At 52.3% G+C, this 22116-nt stretch overlaps 1 protein-coding gene across 1 annotated transcript in view; it reads left to right on the top strand.

Moving 5' to 3' along the window:
• The window catches only part of LOC116447713 (hydrocephalus-inducing protein homolog), a gene marked incomplete at its 3' end in the record, with an annotated part of 75887 nt that overhangs the window by 28608 nt on the left and 25163 nt on the right, over positions 1–22116 (top strand). The window contains exons 18-40 of the mRNA XM_032117173.1: positions 1029–1284; positions 1895–2038; positions 3371–3511; positions 4000–4316; positions 5899–6073; positions 6577–6675; positions 7392–7601; positions 8447–8581; positions 10583–10760; positions 11278–11438; positions 12171–12292; positions 13327–13463; positions 14097–14218; positions 14306–14491; positions 14891–15049; positions 16817–17056; positions 17311–17521; positions 17996–18157; positions 18452–18619; positions 19722–19846; positions 20334–20432; positions 20732–20936; positions 21397–21538. Of these exons, the coding sequence (XP_031973064.1) occupies positions 1029–1284; positions 1895–2038; positions 3371–3511; positions 4000–4316; positions 5899–6073; positions 6577–6675; positions 7392–7601; positions 8447–8581; positions 10583–10760; positions 11278–11438; positions 12171–12292; positions 13327–13463; positions 14097–14218; positions 14306–14491; positions 14891–15049; positions 16817–17056; positions 17311–17521; positions 17996–18157; positions 18452–18619; positions 19722–19846; positions 20334–20432; positions 20732–20936; positions 21397–21538 (3894 nt within the window). The remainder of the gene's footprint in view (positions 1–1028; positions 1285–1894; positions 2039–3370; positions 3512–3999; positions 4317–5898; positions 6074–6576; positions 6676–7391; positions 7602–8446; positions 8582–10582; positions 10761–11277; positions 11439–12170; positions 12293–13326; positions 13464–14096; positions 14219–14305; positions 14492–14890; positions 15050–16816; positions 17057–17310; positions 17522–17995; positions 18158–18451; positions 18620–19721; positions 19847–20333; positions 20433–20731; positions 20937–21396; positions 21539–22116) is intronic.

Below are 22116 nucleotides of genomic sequence, written 5' to 3'. Positions count from 1 at the left end.
TCCTTTAGAAATGTGTGATGGCCAGTTCAGAGTTGTTAGATACCCTCAAAAGCCACTGAAATGGAAACCAGTTGCTAAATTACCCCTGAATTGTCTTTGTTTCTAATACATTTATGTCCTCACTTGATCAAGTAATGATCTCTCAGACTCCCCAGAACAAAGTGGTTCCTGAAGTGGTGCTTGGATGAGGCGGCCGTGTGGCTGAGGGACCGAGGGAAGATGGCATCACACCCTTCCCTTCCAAAGTGGCACCTCCAAGGCAACCAGGGTCACTGGGAACAAAGAGACAGGATGGTGACAGCCCCCACCAGGAAGGCAGGAGCCCACAGAGCAGTTCTAGAGCAGATGGAAACTTGCTGCTTTGTGTGGGGTCTGCACCACTGCTGCCGCCGCTTCCTCGTGCCGTTTGTGGGCTCTGCTGCTGCTGCTCTGCTCTGCCCAGGACCTCGCTCCTTTTTTTCACTGCCAGCAGAGTTTACAAAGTTCACTTCAGAACAGTTTCTAATTGCAAAATGCAGTTTCTACAAATGGCTACGAGTGCAAAACCAAAGCTGCCACGAAAGAGAGAAGCCCTGCTTCCCTGGTTTCCTCTCCTGGAGTAGGCAGCCAATTTTTGCCGGCTTGCTGGGATCATCCGGAGCTGGTTTTTAAAAATGCCTGCAATCATACCCCCACACACAAGGTCCCCAAGTGCAGGATCTCAAAGACTCAGTAATAGTTTTGGGCACAGATTAATACAAAATACAGTAACAGGATTAATTGCCCCAGAACAAACATTTTGGAGGAAAACACCAGGTCCTGTCAGCATCTCCTGGAAAATGCTACATTGCCATGATAAACATATTTCTCTTTGCAATGATGACATCAGAAGGGCAGCTTATCAGACACTGTTTCTGGTCCACATTAAGACCTGGAAATGAAGACAGTCTCCAAGCTATTAACACCTCAAATTGTTCATTGGGAATAATCTGATGACCAGGGAAATATAGCTACTCCCATACTATTTTCCATCTTGTCTTCTCTTCTAGCTTCATTCCCTGCTTTCGTTGGTTCAAATTCACAAACGGGGGCTACCATTTCCATCAGCTCCACTGGACCGTGGAATGTTACAGACCACCTGAGGAGGAGGGCCAGAGCCTCACATCTGTCAGTAGCTCCAGGGATGAAGAGGATTCCCAGAGCCCCAGACATACCCCAGTGTTTCAGCTGCAGCCACGGTCAATGGACCTGCAGCCAGGCGAGTCAGCTCACATGGTGGTGCAAGGCTTCTCCAGCGTTCCGCAGGTGAGGTCCCCACCAAGGGCTGAGCCTGGGGAACCATCAGATCCCCTCCCCTGGGCTTGTTCCGCGGTCCCTTGACATTTGCCTGGGGAAATGAGCAGGGGCCTTCAAGAAGCTGGTTTAAGGCCACACGTTTCCATGGCAGCACCAGCTGCTTTCCTTGCTGGCCACCATCAGGCCAGCTAAGGCTTTATTGTGATTTCACATCTACCAAAACCCAGTGCTGATCCCAAAATAGGGGTGGAAGGAAATACTGCTCTTTTGGGGCAACCAGTGTTGCATGCTGAGTCAGCAAGGAAAGACAGAGAAATAAGTTACACTTAGACTAGGAGCCCAAGAAGAAAGTGAATTAAACAAGTGCCAAGTGGTTTATCCGGAGTAAGCACAGAGTAAGACAAAAGCTGTGTGGGAAGGGAGGGAGGGTCTCACAAGTGCCTTTTGTGGCTGTTGGGGTGCAGTGTTAGAGACAATTGAGTGCAATAAATAAGCTGCATCACAGGAAGAAAAGGGGGCAGTGACCATAACTCTGTGGCAGGAATAGGGCCCGTGGTGGGTCGTGAGCCAGTTTGCTGGATGCCAGCACCCGCTGGTGACAAGCGTCTCTTGCATGCAGGTGGTGCAGAATTACGTGCTGTGTGAAGCCATCATTGGGGAAAGCACAACCGAAGAGCCGATAATAGAAACAGTCCTTACCTGCGAGTTTATTGATCCCTCTATAGAAGTATCAGCCAAAGAATTATTTTTCCGAGTGGAGAAGGTAAGTCTCTGGATTGCATCCTGGCATTTAACAGCATGGCTGAGGAGGGTGTGTGCTTGTGTTAAAGCCCCTCTTTACCCTTCCTGAGGCACTTTGTAAAGTGAGTGAGGATGCTTTTAGAGATGAGGCTGGTGTTTAACTTCCCCAAAGTAAAATTGCAGTAACAGCTGCACTGCCAAGGGGGATCGTGGCCACTTACAGAGAAATGCCAGTTTCTCTGCTCACTATAAAGGGAGATTTTTGAGGATCCTCCAAGGCAGGGTGATGTCTAAACATTGATGCTGTAGGGAAGCTGGGGAAAATGGGGATTCCTGGGAATTCCTCAGGCTTACAAGGAAAAATCCATCATCTCCTGTGTCTCTTTGCCTTCTCTGCTGTTGGCATAAATGCTTTATGGTATAGCTATATGGTATAGCTCTGTGCATTTCCCCAAGCCTCACCTGCCTCAAAGGACCCCCAGACATCCTGCAGCTGCAGTGACGATAACACTGGGGCAGAGCAGGTGCCCTTTAGTCTCTGGATCCCAACTCCTGCGTCATCTTTCCCTCTCCTGCAAGTTGTCTGAAAAAGAGATGTTTCATTATTTGGTTTCTGTAGTTTCAGGCCTCTCCTCTGGTTCCCAGGCTTCCACTGAATCACAGAATCCCTGGAACAGGCAGTTCAGTTGTAATTAGAAGCTTTTCAGCTCTCCCTGATTCTGCCTGGCTTCTGCTCAATGCCACACACACTGATTTATCACATACTATAGCACAGCACCTGTTTGGTATCAGTACATCCAGAACTAGTTTCCCAAACTCTCTGGTTTCTCTAGACCATGCAGAAAGCCCAGCACAATGCATAGACAGGAAGGAAGAGCCCAGGCTGATCAGAGCTTTGAAGCCACAGACACCTTGTCCCTGTAGCAAGGGCAGCAGGACACATGTTGCAGATGAACTGCTTTCATGAGGCTGCTAGAGCCAATAAGGTTGTAAGAAATGAATATACGTGAGTGAAGATCATCTAGTGCTGTTCTGCTCAATAGAGAGACAAAACTAGAGACAAATGCTCTGGATTCACTTTCTGCTTTAGATCTTGTTCAAGCAGCTGCCTCCTCTCAGGGGCCTATTCCCTCATCTGTACGTGGGAGTGTTTCCCTGTCCCCCAGAGGATGCTGTGGTTTCTAAACATGAAAAGCATCTGCTATAAAGAAAAATCTCCTGGAAGGGTAGAAACAAATAGAAAGGGTAATAGAGATGGATGCACTTCTGGGGCTGAAAAATGTGAAATGCAGCAGAAGCAGGAGGAGGTCTGTGGCCACTTGAGGTTGTTTTCCCTTGTCTCCTGTTGCTGTAGAAACCCAGCGATGTCCTGACTCTGCAGTACCAGCTTTTGTCTTTAAAAAACACCTGTGCCCTGCCACTCGACCTTATGCTGTCCTTGGAGCAGCCGTTCATGGTCTGCGATGTGGACCGGCAGCCCCTCCCATTTGGCCAGGTGAGCAGCCCTGGTCTCCTCCAGGGGGGTTTGAAGAGGAGGGATGTGGTGGTGCCTTTCTGTTGGGAGGTCCTCGAGTCGAGAAGTTTATTCTGTAGTGTCAGCAGTGGATTGGCCTGAGCTGCATCAGCAGAGCTGCTGAAGGAAGCAAAATCTCATCTGAATTGAAAAGATCCGTCCTGGCTTTAAGGCATAAGGAGAAGGGAGCAGGCAACTAGGTCTGGTCCAGCCATGCAGTAAAGATGTCTCCTGGAAAGCATCCCAGCTCTCCAACAGCCATCCCCTTGTATTGCTGCTGAGCACAGAAAGGGTAGCCTGAGAGGATCTCGGGCCAGAGCGTGGTGCCTGCAGTCAGACCCTCGCTGTAAAGAAATGAGGGTGAACTGAGAAGCCCACGTGGGGTCACACTTTGAACGTTTACTGTTTCCTGCTGTCAGACCTTGGGATGTCATCCCATGGGTGATTAATTGCTGTTCATCTCCTTGCAGCCTGTGACAGTGTATGCAGGGGAGACCAGTCATCTCTACATTGCATTTGACCCAGCTTATGAACTGGATTTTCATAGCTGGAAAGAAGAGAAGGTTCTGACAATAGACATGGTCAGAGGCCATCCTTACAAGGAGTATATCACCCTTCGGGGAGAAGTCCACTTCCCGAATCTCCTTATCCAGCCCAGCACCCTGGAGTTTGGCTGCATCAAAGCCGGCACTGAAAAAGTGGTTTCTCTGGAGATAACCAACAACAGCCCACTTTGTGTCAAGTACCACTGGTCATTCCATGAGGACAGCCAGGTGAACAAGTTGAGGTATGTGCCCCTTTGCCCTCTCCTTAAAGCTCTTCTTCCTGGTGTCCTGTTAATACTTTGCAAAGAACAAGGCTGTTTGCCTGGGATCTGGCAAATTGCTTCTGACTTTCCCTTGTGCAAGTAACACTGACCAGCCATGGTCAGGCTGGATGCTCAGGGAGAAGGTGTTTTCCACCAATCTGGTGTTGTGTAGCCCCCGTAGTGGTTTCCCCTGGGAAGGAAAGCTGGGGGGAAAGCTGCTTTCTCAGACCACTGGCGGCCTGAGGCAAATGTCCACCTTGATGAAGGGCTCCTAGTCCCAGCTGCACAGTGCTGGTGGAGGTTGGCCCCTGTGCTTTGGGATGGGTCCTGTCTGCAGGCAGAGGAGCTGCTCTCTGCTCCTTGCCTTCCTCCCTGCACTGTGCTGGAGGATGCCCAGAAAGTCCCAGTTCACACCAGAGAAAGAGCTGCTTAACGCCTAGGCTGATGCTGAACATCTTGTTACCTTCCCTTTCCTTCTTTTCTGAGACAACTCCTTTAGTGCCAGGACAATTTCTTTCCCAAGGGTCAGCTTTCAGTGGACACCTTGGATTCTTCACTCCCTTCCTTTTTTTGTGACATTTGTTACTCATTTTGACTTTTCCCCACTGCAACATGTCCCTTATGGGTTCTGTACTGCTCAGCAGCAGGACTTGTTCGTCACATCATCTCCCATCCCAGGCTCCCAGAGAGTTTAATTTTAGAGTGAAAAATACTGTTGTCTGGGCACCATGGTCCTGGGAAGTTGCCTCAAGCCATTTATTAAAACTAAAGACAGTGGAATAAATGATTAGGGATCTCTTTGGGGTTATGATGGATAGAGCCTCTCATGCAGAAATGAAACCCAGCCTTAGATAACAAGCTACAAAGCTAAAGACAGTTATTCTTTGGGGAGCAGGTCATTAAAGGCACTGAATTCCTGTCTGGGAATGGAGCATCCAGGTCGTGTTTGACTGTGTGGGGAACACTTGCAGCTCAGCAGTGTCAGGCAGGCATGTCTCAACTGTGTCCCTCATGTGGCATTAGAAACACAAGCAGAGTTACCCTGAGCACCTGCTTCAATTGAAAATGGGGAATGTGACCTGAGTCACCTGGGAGTGTTGGAAAATGTTAACCAATCCCCCCAACACTGTCAGGGGAACATTCCGGATAAATATCTGGTAGAGATGCAGCGTTTCTGGTCTTGGGCAGTGCAGGGGCTGTGCTGGCTCATCACTGGCCAGGTCTGCCCCTTGGTACCTCAAATCTCACCTTTTTGCATGTCTTCTCTGTCTTTTCCTCTCCCACTGTGCTTTTTGCATCCCCACAAGGTGTTAATCTCTGTCCTGTGTAGTTCTTCACTGCAAGCAGTTACCAGCTGGCTGCACCACTGCAAGCCCAGCATCATCCCTGGGCTGCTCTGAGCATGGACCTGCTCCAGCCTGGTTTGGGAAGGGCTGGATCAGACCATTTCTGAGCTCAACACACCAACCCCCATCCAGGGGCTGTATCCTGACCAGGAGCTGCTTGTGCACGTCCCTCCCTCCCACTGCAGGTCCCTGTTCATAGTCATGTTATTTTCCAGATATGAGCCTTACCCACCTAAATTCCAACCCCACCCACCAACGGAGAAGAGAACCTGTTTGGATTGCTTGACACCTCAACACAGACGCTTCAGGATTAGAAATGTGGAGGTGCCATCCCCAACCATTGAAGAATTAGAGCGTCTTGCCAGACAGGAAGGACTTATAGGACCAGAGGTAGATTTTCTTGTACATCTACTGCTTGTGTTGCCTCCCCAGTTTGCCACCAAAAAGTCATGCTCGTGCCGACCTCCCTTTTTGCTGCCCTGCTGTCCTGTGCCCTGAGAGTGGGCTGGGCAGCAGGGCCGCTGGCTGGGCCTGGGGTATCTGGGGAGGGAGAACTAGGAGAGTTTTGCTCAGAGAAGCCCACTCACTCAGATCCTACAGACCTGTGTTGAGTGTGGGATTTTTTTGGCTTATTTTCTTTACAATGTCAAATGAGGTCTTTATCTGCATCATGATGATATTATAAGATCTCCAGCTTCCTTCCTAGAGCAAGCTGGGACGAACCCTTATCTCCATGTACCCACTTCCCAACCCAGCCAGACCACCTGTTTCCAGGTCTCTGCCTTCACCCCAAAGCTGGTATTGCAGTGGTGGCCCTGGAGCTGTCTTATAAAATGAGACTTTGCAAAGTGGCTGTCTCTTCCTCCTAGCATGGAAGATGGCTTGTTTTTCAGGTGCCGTCATATACTCGTGGACACTCTTATGTCCCCCTAGGACTGGGGGCATTCAGACACTCCATCGATCTAAACTACAGTCCCATCCCAGTGGACCAGGTAAGTGGGAATCTGTCTCACTTCCATATTTTCAGTGTGGCAAGCAGGTCTCCCTTTCAGTGTGGCAAGCTCCCAGTCCCATTGGTGGCCTTCAGCATAGCCCACAGAGGAGCCTCACATCCCTCCAGAACCAGACCTTCCAGTGCTGCTGAAGCAACTGGTCACTGGAGAGGCCGTGCAGGACATGTTGTAGGGCTGCCCCAGGATGCTGTGCAGCACCTATGGAGGCCATTGCTGCCCTTGGACCTCATTGGGTCCATAGGAAATTTTTGCAGGAGCTTTGCTGTAGCACCTTGAGAAAGCAGCATATAAATCAGAGAGCAAGGGGAAAAGCCTCGGGTCAGATGAGCTGGGCTGGAGTCCTTTCCTGAGCTCCCTGAGCTCCAAGAGCACTCACTCTGAGTCGTCTCCTTTTCTAAAAGCAGTAAGAAATGCTTTTTAAAGGCAAGTTGTGCATCAGAGAGAATTTCTTGCTGCCAGGAGACATCCCAGTTCACTTTAATGTAGGGTATAATTAATGCATTGATCCATGAGTATGGGAGGTTTTCCCCATGGTCCCTCCACTGGTCAGTGGCATGGATGCAGGATGAGAATTGGGTGATTCTGGCTGTGTTTGAGGAATAGGCCCCTCCGGCTACAGCTGCACTTCGCTCCAAGCTGCTCTTCTGCATCCACTTCCATGCTCAACACCTCAATCTCTCCTGTCCTCCATCCAGGCTTTCACGATCCTGCCGCTGTTGGGTGAACTGCAGCCGGGAGAGAGCCAGCAGGTCACCTTCAGCTTCTCTGGCCACCTCAACAGCATCGCCTGTGTCACGGCACTGTGCAGTGTGGAGGGAGGCCCCACCTATGATGTGGAGCTGACCGGGGAGGCCTCACGCATCCACTACTCCCTGAGTGTCCGGGAGATCAACTGCGGGGTCCAGGTACCGCGCCATGTCCCCTGGCACAGCTCCTTGCCTTGGAACCATGGCCAGCGGGTTCCTGCCCACTTCGCTCCAGGGCTCCCTCCCCTTCCCAGCTCCTTTGTTGGCTCTGTGGCTTGGGAGTACAACCTTTGAGGGCTATGTCCAGCATCCAAGCTGGTTTAAAATGGCCATCTCCACCCCCCTCCAAAATGTTGGAAATGCCTCCTTTTCAAGAGCTCCTAACAATGCCTCTGGGGCAGGCAGGGTCCCAGTGGGGATACTCTGAGGGGCATGTCCCTGAGACATCCCTCTGCTGATCCACTCCTAAAGCCTGACCTCCAAGGAGGTGCCCTTGTTTAAAGCTCTTGCTTAATCCACACAATAATCAAGGGAAGAAGTTGGGCTTCCAGCCACTGTAGTTGCAGAGACTGTCCGAGAGTAATCCCCACTTCACTCCTTTGCAGTTGAAAGCCCACAGATATTTCCAGCTGCTGGCCTTGTGTGACTCCCTTGTGGCCTGCACTATTTGCATGCAGGTGCCTTTTCTTCTGGAATGCCTCAGTGCCACCTCCTTTGTTTCTCCTGGCTGTTGGTGACCCCTCAGAGTGCACAGGACTCGTGTCCTCTGGTTCACTTATTACTGGCCCTGACATGGTTGTTACCACACCTCTGTGTGCTGCCAGAGCTCCCTATTTCTGGGCAGGTGCCCTGTGCCTGGGGGTTCCCCAGGTTCCCAAGTGCCTGTATCTCCTCCCCTGTCCCTGCTCCCACAATGTGTCTGCTTTCAACCCCAGGAAAGAGGAAGGAGATTCCCAGCAGCAGGCCTGGGTCTGTAACTTCCCCCTCCTATGCCTTCTCTCCAGATGTTTAATGAAATTCATCATAGCAAGGTCATCCTGACGAACACAGGCAAAATGGCATTCGACTGGGTGCTAAACCCCAGCACTGCCACTGCAGACCAAGCTCTGGATGGAGTGTTTACGGTCAAACCCACCAGTGTAAGTAGCACAAGTGACTGACCCCAGCCCTGTGTCAGGTGGCTCAGGAGAGTAAAGGGGAGAAAGGGGTGCAGGGGTGGGGAAGAGAGGGGAAAAAAAGAGGGGGAAAAAGTGTGTGTGGCGGGGGGGAAACCCCAAACCCCGCCATGAGAGAGAGAGCACTGCAAGCAATTTCTGCTGTGGGCAGAGAAGGTCAGACAAGTGCTCTCCTGTAGACTCCCCCATAGCCTTGGCTGTCACAGGACAGACACCAGCGGGAGGCACAAGTGTATTGGTCACTGTCCTGCCCCTCTGTAAGGGGAGTAGAGGAGAGTTCTTTCTGATAGATTTCTCGGGCGAAAATAAGGCACAAACGCAACAAATATTCTATCTGAAAAATGTTTATTGATAAAGAAGGGGTATGGTCCAGACCAGCGGGGGATAGAAAAGAGAGCAGAGAGAGAAAACGAGAAGCGGAGAGGGTAACAGAAGACAGGGACACGGCGCTACCGCCGGCACCCTGGGGCGCTCAGGCGGCGTCTCGCCCGGCACACGGAGCGTGCGTGCTGCCGGCCGCACCGAGCGTGCGCGGCTCCGCGGCGGGCCGGGCGGCGGCGGGCCGGGCGGCGGCGGGCCGGGCGGCGGCGGGCCGGGCGGCGGCGGGCCGGGCGGCGGCGGGCCGGGCGGCGGCGGGCCGGGCGGCGGCGGGCCGGGCGGCGGCGGGCCGGGGCTGCTCCGTGTGCGGCGGCTGCGGCTGCCAGGGCCGGGCGCGGCGGCTGCTCCCTCGGGGAAACCGCCGTGGCGAGCAGGGAAGCGGCGACAGCAGGGTAGACAGACGGGGAAGAAGTAGCTCTGCAGGGAGCCGGGCCCTCCAGGTGCTGCCAGCCCAACGGAAAAAAAAAAAAAACCAGCAAAAAAACCGGCGGGGAAACCCTGGCAGTGTTAACTGCTGTTCTGTGCTCCTGCTCCTCAGCCCTTTTAGGAAGACTACTGGTCAGAGGGGCAGAATTTTCCCGGGTTTCGGGGTCTGCCCCCCTCCAAGGGGGAGGTCGCTTGCAGCCCCCCAGACACAGAGCCTGCCTGCATTTTCTCCTGGCAGCCTCCTTAGCACGTGGGACGAGTTAAGGCTCCCAGCGCACGTACAAGCCCAACAGTAATTGTTCACCCCATGTAAGAAAATGGATTTATAACATACGTTAAGGCATAAATAAAAATGAAACCGGGTCCTCACAGTCACTCTGGGGACCCCGACGGCTGAGATCTCTGGCTGTGCTGGCACCGGAGCGTTTCTGAGGGTCGCCTTACCCAGGCTGTGTGATCACACAGGACAAAGTCCTTGGCCCTGCCTCCCCGCTGCCAGCGCTAAGCACCACTTACACATCCCTTACGTAGGCTTGAAGCTCCTTTGCCAGAAATTGTCCCAGCCTCTGTGCTGGTCCCTCCCCGCTCCAGCGTTGCTTCTCTGCAGCAGCTTTGTGGGGCCAGGGAGAAGCGGGGCTGAAAGTGTAAGGAGAAGTATTTGCAGCATCCCACCACTGTCCAAGCTGCTCAATCCTGCCTGGATGTCTTTGAGCCGAAGCAGCACTCCTGCCTTTGTCCCTCCTTGCAGTGGGAAGAGGAAGCTGATTGGCCTTCCCATTTCTTCATGCCTGTCTCCTACAAGGGATGAGAGGAGCTGCTGGCCCTGCTGAGTGCAGGGACTTCTCTTCCACAGCGGCAGCAAAAGAACCGTATTTTTGTTGAGGCAGGCCCTTGCTGGCAGAGGGCAAACCTCATTAGCAGCAGAGCCGTGCTCACATCAGCCTGTGCTGGGGCTGCAGCCTTGCCATACCTCAGGAGGACACACTGCACCCTGGGGCTGGAGATGTGAGCTTTTGGGCACAAGGAAGTTAGAAAGCGATGTGGTCTGATGTTTTCTTCTAGATGAGAACCTGTCTTGTCTTCTCAGCCTGTCTGTCCCCTGAGCCATCCCCTATTAAATGCTCTCCGATTCATTCCCTCCCTCTTATCCCATACCTGCAGGGTTCCATTGGGTGTGGTGAGAGGAAAGAGCTGACATTCTCCTACCTCCCAGGATTACCAGGAGCCTTCTGCAGGACTTACGAACTTAAAGTGGCTGACCTGGACCCAGAAAATATCTACCTGAAAGGAAAAGCAGTTTTTCCCATTACCAGTATCAACCTGCCCTGGAACATCAAAGGTGGGCACTGCCTGTCTGTCCCCAGGAAGGGCCCCTCTGGTTTTGTTCCCTACCATATGCCCATAGGGCAGCTTACACCCACCTCCACCAAGGCTGGAGGGTTGCAGGACTCCCAGACCAACTCAAGCCCTCTGGTTGCTTCCTGAGTCTTGAGCAGAGGATCCCATGTGGGCTTTGTCCCAGGAACCATCCTGCAGAGCTTGTCTGGTTGGCAGGCTCCTGGAAGGATGATGGCTAAACAGAAAGGCTTGGGAAAGCTGTAAGAGAGGCTGGCAGGGCTTTTGGCAGGGTTGGGTTTGCATGATACTGCAGGGGAAGAGAAGCTGCTCTGTGGGGAGGACGATGGGTGGGAATGAACATGAGGACTCAGAGGGCAGCAGCAGCAGCATCCACTTTTCATAGACAGCCTGAGGGGTTTGTTTCTGGGAGAGGCCAGTGTTGGGGAAGTGGGACTTTGCATCTTAAATGGGATGGCACTTTGCTAACATTTCTCTTTGTGGATGTTTTCTTCCTTCAGGAAATGAAAAATATGAGAAGGCACTGGAAGAGCTCGTTAAAAACGTGCAACAATGCAGGGAAAAAGATAAATCACTTATTTGGGAGAAGGCTGAGACCCTGAAGGCTGAGACCCTGGCGATTCAGAACATGAAGTCACACATGCTTGGCTCGGACACTGTAGTAAGAACAGCTGCAGCCCTGTTTGGCACATGCCACCCTCTCCATGTCACCTGAGCCCCTTGCAGCCCACAGCAGCTTCCCGGTGCCCTGATGGCACTTGGGACCTCCCTGCGCACTCCCGACCATGTGTCTGCTCAGCATTGGCCCAGGGGCTGCCCCTCTGGTCATGGTCTCTCCTGGGGCTGCAGCAGCTTCCTGGCTACCCCAGGGAGGGCTCCTGAAGGCCATGCTCAAGGGATGGAGTTGATGGTGCTTTGAAGGAGATGCAGGTCATTGCTAGGCAGTTTGTTGGTCCCAACCCAAACCCTGCCAGATTTACAGACCTGAACAGCAGCTGCTTGATTGGGCCATGGGACTGTGCTGGCAATGCTCATCTCCAAGAGGCACCGGCTTGGTCCCGGTTCCTTTTCAAGACAGCTTTTGTCCAAGCTGCTTTGGCACTGGCTGAGGGCAGGCGAGTGTCTGGAGCTCTGGCAGGTTCCTGGCTTGTCTGTCTGTCTGTCTGGCCAGATCAGCTTTGCTAACAGTGGCTGGGCAGGCAAAGATGCTGGAGTTACTTCCCTGGAGATGAGGTCCTGGCTAAGAGAGCAGGCGGTGTCCCAGACACTGAGCAGCCAGACAGGAGCACCCCATCACCCCTCTCAACAAGAGCAGGGTGGGATACTCTATCAGGTACAATCTGGGCCTTGGGAAGGACCTTTGCTAACCAGCCACTGTCTTCCCTTTCCTCAGTGGGACCCTTGGATGCAAAAAAAGCTGGTGAAGAAGCTGATAAGGCAGGCTGCTCTGGAGCGGCAGAGAATTCACACCGGGAAGTTGTTCCCTGGCAAGGAGCTGCGCCAGAATCTTGTCAAGTGAGTGGAGACTCCCATGCCCATCTCGAGGTGCCCCATGGGTAACACCCAGCAGTGCCCCCTGCTCCTGGGAGCTCCTTGTGCCTGCAGAACTGGCAATAGCTGGGGACTTGAGAAAGGGTCTGGCCCTGGTGGCTGCTGTGACACGCTCTCTGTGAGCAACTGAGTGCCCTCCCTTCCCCAGCATCATGCTGAACTTGGGACTGCTCAGCTTCCCACAAGTGTGGGGTTCTGCCCTAGAGCTCAGGGGACCCAGTGCAGACCTTCAAGCCCTTCCAGATAGCATAGATTCTGACCCTGTTGACTAGCTCTGAAAGAGACACTCCCAGCTGATGTCTTTGTTCCAACTAACAGAGCACACTAAACAAAAGGAGCAGGGAACTGCACACATCAGCAAACCCTTTAAAACCCAAAATCAGGTGGTTTACATGCTGGTGGGGTGGCAGGTCTTATCTAGGTGACTTTCCCTGTGCTCCTTCGTAATGCAGCACAGGCACAAGAAGCTCTACTTCAGGAAGAAGATGCTCTGCAAAACAGATCATTTGTGTGCTTTCCTGAGGTCCTGAAAGGACCTTCCTGTGAATTTTGCCAGTATTAACGGATTATTATGCTTATTGGTGCTGCTTTGGTGGCAGTTCTGGTTGCAGAGCAGTGAAGATTTCCTGTGCAGGCAAATCTTATGTGTAGGCCCCAAAGCAATTTCAGGCTCACTCTATACACCAGGCTAAACAGTTTCATTGAGACCAGTGGAGGCCCAGTGTCCTCACCTCTACTGGCTTTTCATAGCAGAGGAGCTGTGACCAGTGTCCATTTTAAACTACTTTTACTTTCAGGTACCTTTGGTAGCTGATAAAACCTAGGACCTGCACTCCCTGTGACTTCTTGAAGTCATTTCCAGGCGGTCAGGTCTGGGGTTTCATTGCTTGAGTTTTTACAGGAATGAATACAGAATTAGCTGCTTTATTTGCATCCTCTGTCTGCTTGGACATGTAGCTGGGCTGTGGTTTAAGGGCTGTCCTTACTCCTTCTTCCAGCATTGAGCTGCCTGAGTACATCCTGGACATGGGCACCGTCCTTAAGGGCTACACTGAGAAACGCACTGTGGAGATCAGCAACCCCGGGCCGATGGAAGTGTCCTTCCAAGTCGATCAGTCTGTCCTGCAGGACACAGGTAGGCAGTGCTGGAGACAGTTCCTGTGGGCTTGAAGGAGGTGTCTCAGACAGATGAGTTTAAGCCACTGAACTTAAGGTTTTTGAGCTTTTTCTTCTCAGTGTCCCTGATGGGAGCTTCAGAGCCTGAACTCTCCTGGCCAGCCGTGCCTGGGGACCTGGCCTGCCTGCAATTGCCTTAATGCTTCAGTGCAGGGGCAGGATGAGCTCATCACCCTGGTCACCTCTGGCATCTTCTGTCCTTGGCTTCCATGAGCATCAAGTTTCTTTCAGCACTCTGTGGGCTTGTTTTGCAAACCAGTGGGGTCTGCTGTGGTTTAGAAGTGCTTTGTTTGAAGTTGACACTGTCACAGCACTTGTGTTAATCCTTTCTTGAGGAAACAGCCTTTGAGTTCCTCTGGTGGATCAAAACAGGTTCCAAAAGAGGCCTTGAGGCAAGTCTGCGCTTCCATCCCAGTGGTGCACTGTGTCTGAGGGGTGTTCAGGTGCACCCTTTAGGTTTTTGTCCTGGTCACAGCAGGGCATGAGGTTTTTCCCAGACTTCTCAGCCAGGACCCCTGTAAGGCCTTAACGTGCTTATGACACGTTTTGTGTTTCTTGTGTATCTCAGCTGCTTTGTTTTCATCTGTTCAAGGTTTCACGGTGAACCTGGAGGAGGTGACGTACCTGTCCCAGAGATACGCCATGTCCTTTGAAGTGTGCTTTGAAAGTGCCCGCCAGCCAGTGGGAGAAGTGGATGTGGTGCTGCCCATCATGGTACCAGAGCTTTTTGGGCAGACAGCAGGCTGGGCACAGCAGCAGATGTCACCTGGACTCTCAGCTGAATTCTCTGTCCTTCTCCAGGTAACAGAAGGCCCCACGTGTCACATCCACCTCCGTGCCAAAGTGTTTGGACAGTCGCTCAACCTCTCCAAGAACAGATTTCAGTTCCACGATACCATCGTTGGGCAGTGCCAGGTTGAGACAGTCCGGCTCTACAACTGGTTCCGAGTGCCCTGTGAATGGTTCATTTCTGAGGTCAAGCCTAAGGTAAAGCACAGGCGACGTGGAACATGGAACTTCTTGGTTGGGTTTTCTTTGTGTCTCTCGTCCTTTCTGCTCCCGCGGCTGCCTGAGCACTTGGGTCTACAGCGTGTTTGAGGAAGCTTCTGAGGGTCTAGATCAAGGCTGGTTTGCCTGGACCTGTTCCATTAGCTGATGCTTTGCTTTTCTGCCATCTTCACCCATTCCACCTCCTCTGAGGACAGTAGTTCCCCATCTGCCTGCCCTGTCTGCAGGTTTTCCCTCCAGCTCGAGGCCATGGGGCCACACTTGGTTTGGCTGTGGGTGCTCTCAGCCCCATTCCAGTGTCTCAGAGCGCTACAGAAACTGAGGCTCTGTCCCCGCAGACCAAGGAGACCTCCCACGATTGGTTTCTGTGCCCAACAGAAAAAACCCTTTATACCGCCCATACGTCCGAAGCTGAAGGACAGGCCGAAGAAGACTAAGGAGGAGGATCCCTGTCCTTTCGAAGTGAAGCCCTCCAGAGGAATCATTGGTCCAGGAAAGTGGCAGAACCTGGAAATCCAGTTTGCACCCAAGGAAGAGGTGAGATTGGCAGGTGTCAGCCCAGGGGTGTCAGGGCCATCTGGAAATGAGGGCCTGCTGCAGAGAGTGTGGGATGAGCTCTGCCTTCACGGGGAGCTTTCTGCAAGCCCCGTTCTTAGCGTGGCTCCGTTCACCCCACAGAGCACTCCTGTGAGATGTGCTTTGAAGTGCCCACAGGGAGCTTGCACAGAGAGCATCAGGGCTCTGTGGCTGCCTCCTGGCACATTGGGGGCATGTGCCCAACTGTTCTGAATGGATGATGTGGCTTTAAATAAGTCCCTGCCTTTTGCCCAGGCCTCTGGCAGCAGGCAGTAACTTTATAGGGATGGCCAGCATCCCAAAACCCACTCTCATTCCTAAGTTCTTTAATAATGCCTGATTCAGTCTATGATAGAATGAATATTATTTAATAGACTTCAGAGGTAACAGACATAAGACTTAAAACAGACTATTACTACACAGGAATAAGGCAAAAAGAGACAACTTGTGTTAGATGCGGGGCTAAAGGTACCATTAATTTTACAGCTAGCGAAGAAATAATATAACTTAGGATCCAGTGTTTCTCACCATCCAATTCCTGATGGAGCACACATCAAAATCCTTTCCCTCGATTCCCAGGAAAGTAACCACAGATCTTGCTCCAGACTGTGGGAAGAAGTCCTGCACGCCTTCATTGCATGCGTGTAGAAGGCTTCTGTCTCCATGATAATGGTGTGGGCTTTTCTAGACAGAAGAACCATGTCTTTTGGTCAAGAATATTTTTTTTTTCATCTCTTCCCACATTTGCTTTCCAGACTAAAATGTTGATTCTTAGCTGGGGGCCTGAGCCCTTCTGGTGCCAGAGATGACCCCTTGCTGGGCCTGTGACCCGCCTGGGTTATCTCTTGCATATGCACCAACCAACTGTGGCAGAGAGGAGGTGGATACATCCTGCCACACCAACTCCCCTCAGCCTCCCCCTTGCCTGGCTGTATTTGCAGCTGCGACGTGGTGCAGAGCAGCTGCACACTGGCAGAGGATAACCCTGGGAGGGCTAATCTAGGCTCATCCTGCTGCTGGAATGGACAGACAGAACGGGCATCAGACACCTTCCTGGGTACAGCAGGGCAGTTACCTGTAGTGGTGTGCTGTCAGCAGTCCCTGGGGCTCTGGCCTGCCTGCACGTTCCCATGCAGCTGGAGATTCAACTTACAGGATGGAGCATTCCCAAAAGCAGTTTGCCAGTGGTCACTGGGTCTTGGAAACTGACAGTGTGTACCAGGATGGACACAAGTGCTTCTGTGCCTGCAGACAGTGCCAGGGATCTTTAATTGCTTGAGAGATGTAACCATCTTGCGTCTGGCTTTGACCAGAGCCAAACACTAAGCAGGGAAGATGACCCTTATTTCTAGCCAGTGAGAACTCATTTGTCTCTTTCTCCTGGAGCTGACGTTTTCCTGATGCAGCAGTGCCAGCACTGTGTCTGGACACTGTAACCCTGAGGGCCCTTCTCATGAGCATTGCACTCTTGCATAACTAGGTGAAAACATCTGACAGTCCGTTGTACATCCGTCTGATACCCAAATACCCGCTTACAGTGCACACCAGGATTCATCCCAGTTACTCAGACCCAGGACACAGACACTGTAGCCCCTAGCATAAGTAAATACCTGGTTTCCATTCACCTTGGAGGGACTGATAACACGCTGACTTTGGGGCAAGGGTTGTATTTGGGGTCCTGTCACCTGGGACTTCATGGATGAGTTTTCTGCACTTTTCTCTTTTCAGAGGTCTTACAGGAATGAGATGAAGGTTAACATTTGTGGGAGCAGCAATCACTTAAAGCTGTACCTCTCAGGACAAGGTCTGGAGTCACGGTTGGAGTTCAGTCCCCCAGCACTAAAGATGGGATGGGTGCTGGTGGGCAGCGAGGGGTTGGAGGCCACAGTGGTGGTGAAGAACCCATGCAAGTTCCCCATTGAGTTTTACTCCCTGGATTTTGATGAGCAGTACCTTGAGGAGGAGAAGGTGAGAAGGCAGGTCTGGTCCCATGCACATGCTGCCCAAGCTTCTCAGCACTCCAGCATTCCCAGGCTTGTGCCAGGGAGATGGAGGCAATCCCCAGGGCACAGCCAACTCTGCTGACATGCTGTGGGAGGACTTGAATAGTTTGTAGTGTTGGGAGGAAGGGAAGAGGGAGAAAATGGTTTGCTGAGTCTGTTTGTGTGATGAAAGGCGAGGAAAGCAATCTTGCATATGGTTTCTCTTCCCTACACACACAGATTCTGCGGAGGGTGGTGGGGTCTGAGTACCCAAAGACCTTTTTGATGCCTGCACGTGCTGTGGGTGAGACGCTGCCCCCAGAGGTGCTGGAGGACTACAAAGCACGTGAGAAGCTGAAGGCTCAACAGGCAGAGCTCAAGGCTGGGGCTGAGGCTGAGGCTGAGGCTGAGGCCAATGCTGAGGCCCAGGACATGGGCAAGGCAGCACCAGGTGAGAAAAACAGTGAGGGTTTGACAGTGTCTGTTTTGACTGTGGACACAGCAGGGAGTCCAGCCCATACACCCTGAACTCTCTTTCACCTTGTTCTCCAGGGCAAGCCCATGCTTTTAGCAGCTGCCCATCCCCCAGCTGGGTGGAGGAGCTCTGGGTGAAGGGCTGTTGCATCCTCTACCAACCCTGTGTAGCCAAAGCAAGCTCCTATCTGCCCACCACAGACTGGGGAAATAATCAGGATATTCCCTTGTGTGCCTTAGCCACAAAGACTAGGACTGGACAAGTTCTTCAGCCAGTAGGACCAGGTCTAATATCACTGGCTCTTTTATATTTGCACCTTCCTAGCAACAAAAGAACAAGCTCATGTTGCTTTCAGCAAGTCTCCTTTCCTGGGATCTGAGGAGATGGGGAGGATGATGAGGATCAAAGGTAGGCAGGAGGCTGACTTTTCCATCTGGTTTTGCACTGCAGCACGTCAAGGGACTGTCGCATTCTGCCCGGAGCCCTTGGTGAAAGCAGCTGGGGATCCTGTCTCTCGGGCTGTCATGCGCCACATGGACGTGGAGCCGTCTTCAGATGAAGCACAGCAGTGCAGAGGGATTGTTGTCATCGTCCACGGGGCACCCCGGGCAGGTACGTGAGCTGCAGCCCTGGGCTGCAGGCAGAGGGGGAAGCAGGAGAAACGCACCCTGGGGGACCATGCTGCTTGAGGCAAAGCCCTCAGCTGAGCAGAAGGTGAAGATGATCCTCTTGGCTCTAGAATTCAGAGCTTGTAAGCATGCTCAAGCTGCCTCCCTCATGGCCTCCCCTGGAGGGACACTTGCTTTCCCACTGTCCTTGTAACTTTGAAATCCTGGTCAAGATTTTTCCAGGGCCTGTAATGCTTCATGTGCAAGTGTCACCGAGCAGCCCTCCTCTCTCTCTCAGGAAAGTCAGCGGTAGCAGCAGCCCTGTGTTACTATTACGACGCGGACTACTTGTCCATAGACACCGTGGTGAAAGAGGCCATCGCCGACGATGGGAGTGAAGCTGGGCTCCATGCCCGGGAGCTTTGCACCAAGGCTGCCAAGAAGCTGGAAGACGAAGACAAAGGGAGTAAGGAGAAATGCTGGAGCTAGAGACAGGGCTTGAGAAACCCACCATGACTGTGCACTTCTGCTTACTCAGAGCAGCAGTTGGACAGTCCTTTTGTCTCTTAGGGAACATGCGTGAAGTGCATCTCTGGCTTTTCTAAAAAAAAAAATCGATTTTAAGGGCTCAGGAGTTCTTTTATAGTCCCCTTTGCTGCCATTCTTGGCACGTTTGTTTTCTAAGGGGGGTGAAGCATGCCTGTCTCTTTCCCAAATGTTCTGTATTTCCTCAAAGCTGAATTGATCTTGCTCCTCATGGGCAGCAGGCAAAACTGCTGCCCACTTTAACAAGGACAAAGCCCTCTGAAGTGGCTCATTAAGCACAAGAGAACTGACTATGAGTGTAACCTCGCAAACGCCTTCCGGAGGAATTTCCAATGAGAGACATGCTATAGATGAGCTCTTTTCTCCAGAGATTTACCTATGCCCGCTGTCAGGTTACACAGCTCGTGCACATTGGGCTGTTCTCTGTGTGAGACTGGAGACTTTCATGAAACCTATTGGGCAGTTGGGTGAAACCTATTGAGCTCTGCAGGGTGAGGCCAGACCTGGTTTGGTGCAGCGGGAAGTTTTGCATTGCTCAGTTTTGAACCTGGCTGGCTTGGGAGCTCTGGTGGAAGGAAGAAGAGTCTGGGTCTCTGGGTCCCAGCTGAGGTTTTCCCACAAGGAGGATTTAGCTTCAGTGGAGACGGGTGATGCAAGTGGGGCAGGACTGCAGATCTCCACATGAGAATGCAGGATGGGTGCAGTGTATGGAAACAATGGTCCTGGAGGACAAATCTTTGGCTCGATCCATAGGGGAGCTGCTGTGTGAGCCATGTCATCTGCATGCACAGTTGTTAGGAGGGACATAGGGCTAGTTTTAAAATCAAGTATGGGATGGTGTGCTTTACCATGCTGGTAAGAGAAGCATGGAGGGAGCTGTTTCTGGGAAACAGTGCTGCCAGTGCCCAGCAAACTGGGGAGAAAGTGCCCTGTTCCTTCCAGGGCCCAAGGTTGTGCCCATTGCGGTGAAAGGTGCCTACTAGCTTTTCACAGCCCCCCTGAACCATCTGTTCCCTGTGCAGGTAAAAAGTCTAAGCTTGCTGTTCAGACCAAGAAAAAACAAGGGGAAAAAATCAAGGGGAGCACCAAAGGCGAGAACCAAAAGAAGAAGGAGGCAGCCAGCACATCCGAGAAAATGGACCCCAAGGTAAACATGATCTGCACTGGTTGATGCCTGGGACCTTTGCGCTGTCTTTGAGATGGGCAGGGGCTGCTTACAGAGGAGGCTCTGTGCCAGCTAGGCCCTGGTATGTGGGTCCATAGTGCCAAGCCCAGCTGGCAGGCTGGGCATGACTTGGGCTGGGAATGTGCTCTGGCAGACAAACTCCACTGGTTCTCAGTGGCTTGTTATCAAAGTGCAGTCCTGGCTAGTGTGGCTGCAGGCAATGAGCAAAGCACTGGGAGGCTTCACCGGGGGCTTGCAAGCTTGGGTCTCTGCTGGCCAAGGGATGGGCCCTCCAGGACCATCCCCTGGAGCCGCTGGCCTGCTCCACAGGGTTATTCTGGTCTCTGCTGGTGCAGAACCCCAGCTCCAAGCCCAGCAGTGGGAGCTGTTCAGAGCGTTCCACCGGGGTTCATTTTCCTTACAATGGTCCACATTACTAGTCACGGTTTCTACTGCTCCTGCACCGCAGCCTCTGAACATCATCAGCAGCAGCGGGGAAGAGCTGAACTGCCTGAGCTGTGTGCTGCCCGAGGACCTGCTGGTGGACATCCTCTCTGAGAGGCTGAAGGTACATGGGGTAGGGGAAAAGGAGACATTCCTGCTCCAGAGAGACAGGCAGTGAGGTGCGACTCGGAGAGGAGGAGGAGGAGGTCTGTACGTACTGTTGGAGGGTCCTGGACTGTGTGCAGGGAACCTTGGGGAAAGCTGCAGATGCCCTTAGTTGGCAGAGCATAGGGAAACATCCAAGCTGGCCTTAGCTAATGCACTTGGAACAAGGATAGCTGGTGCCTTGTGACATCTGGGTTTACTGTCCAGCTGCAAGCCCCCCCTGTGCGATGGCTGACTTACTCTTGCCTTGATTTGCAGCACAAAGACTGCTACAAGGGAGTGATCTTTGACGGCTTGGAGAGCCTCTTTGTAAGCAGCCTGGAATCTTCTCTGCTCTGTGTGCTCAAAGCTGTCAAGAATCGTCATCATATCTACATTGTGAACCTGCATCAGGATTATGCTTCTTGCAAAGCCAGGGAGGAAGCTGAAAGAAAGAGGGAGGAAGCTGAAAGACAGGAGGAAGGTGAGATATCTCCATCCCTCTCAAATCTTCTCTCTCAAGCCCTCAGCCTTATCTCTGTGTATCTGGGTTGGCAGCAGAGCTTGTAAGAAATGTTCTTATTCATCTTTCCACCTTCTGCCTCAGTGGAACCAGCACTCATCTCAGAGTTGCAGGAGATCTGAGGTTTTAAGACTCACCTTAATCTCTAACATGAAAGCTTGGGCACAAGTGCAAACTGCTGTAGCTCAGTGACGAACGACTGCCCCCAGCCTTGGTGCACTTAAGCAAGGCAAAGCACAGGAGCTCACTGCCTGGCCATAGTTTGGGGGATTGTCTGAATTTTGGAGCAGGGAGATGAGCTCTCCAATATCTCCTGATATGATAGGCTGGGTTGGGAAAAGCTGTGAAGCCTTGCAGCTGACCCAGAGCACCCAGCTCTGCTTGCAGTCACTCATGGTTTCTTCTCTGGTTTGTGCTAAAGAGCGGCAGCAGAATGAAGCTCTTGAGAGGAAAGTAAAACATCTCTTGCTAATGGATGAGGACGAATATGATGCTCTCCCTGAGGAGAGGAAAGCTGAAATGGATAGAATAATCCTGGAAAGGAAGAAAATACGGAGGGAGAGGTGAGTAAGCCTTCCACGGGCCTCTGCTCAGGGTAGTGTCCCTGGAGGGTTTCCTTGCTCCAAGGACTCTGTTAGAGCTCCGAGGTGTTTGACAGCAAAGGCCAGAAGCAGCACAAGGATGGCCACTCTCAGTTCCTTGGCTCCCAAGAGAGGAAGGACCTTCCTCTGTTGAGATGGAACATCATCATCTCCATTTTAGTGGTGAGCCCTCCAGCTTAGATGATGCCTGCAGGGAGCTGGGCTCTGGGCTTGCCTTGGCACTGCCTGTGGAAGTGTCTCTTCAGTCCATGATGTTGATTCGCACCTTCTTCATCATCTCCCTTCTTCACCAAAACAGTGGGATTGTGGTATGGGCGGGTGTGGGGCGCAGCTGTGCTGGCTTGGTTTGGGTCCTGGTCCTGCCACAGATGAAGTCCTTGCAATGCTGATCTGCCAGGGTTCTCCTCATGGTGGGACACCATAAAAACTCGTGTCCTTTAGGCTCCCCTTCAGCTGCAGCAGTAGTCAAGCACAGGAGAAGCTCTGCTCCAGCAAGGCAGCCCAGCTCAGGACACACAGGAAAAGTGTGGAGCTGGGAG

The sequence above is a fragment of the Corvus moneduloides genome, chromosome 8 (genome assembly GCF_009650955.1).
Source record: "Corvus moneduloides isolate bCorMon1 chromosome 8, bCorMon1.pri, whole genome shotgun sequence".
Lineage (NCBI taxonomy): Eukaryota > Metazoa > Chordata > Aves > Passeriformes > Corvidae > Corvus > Corvus moneduloides.
This window is presented reverse-complemented; position numbering and strand designations above follow the sequence as displayed.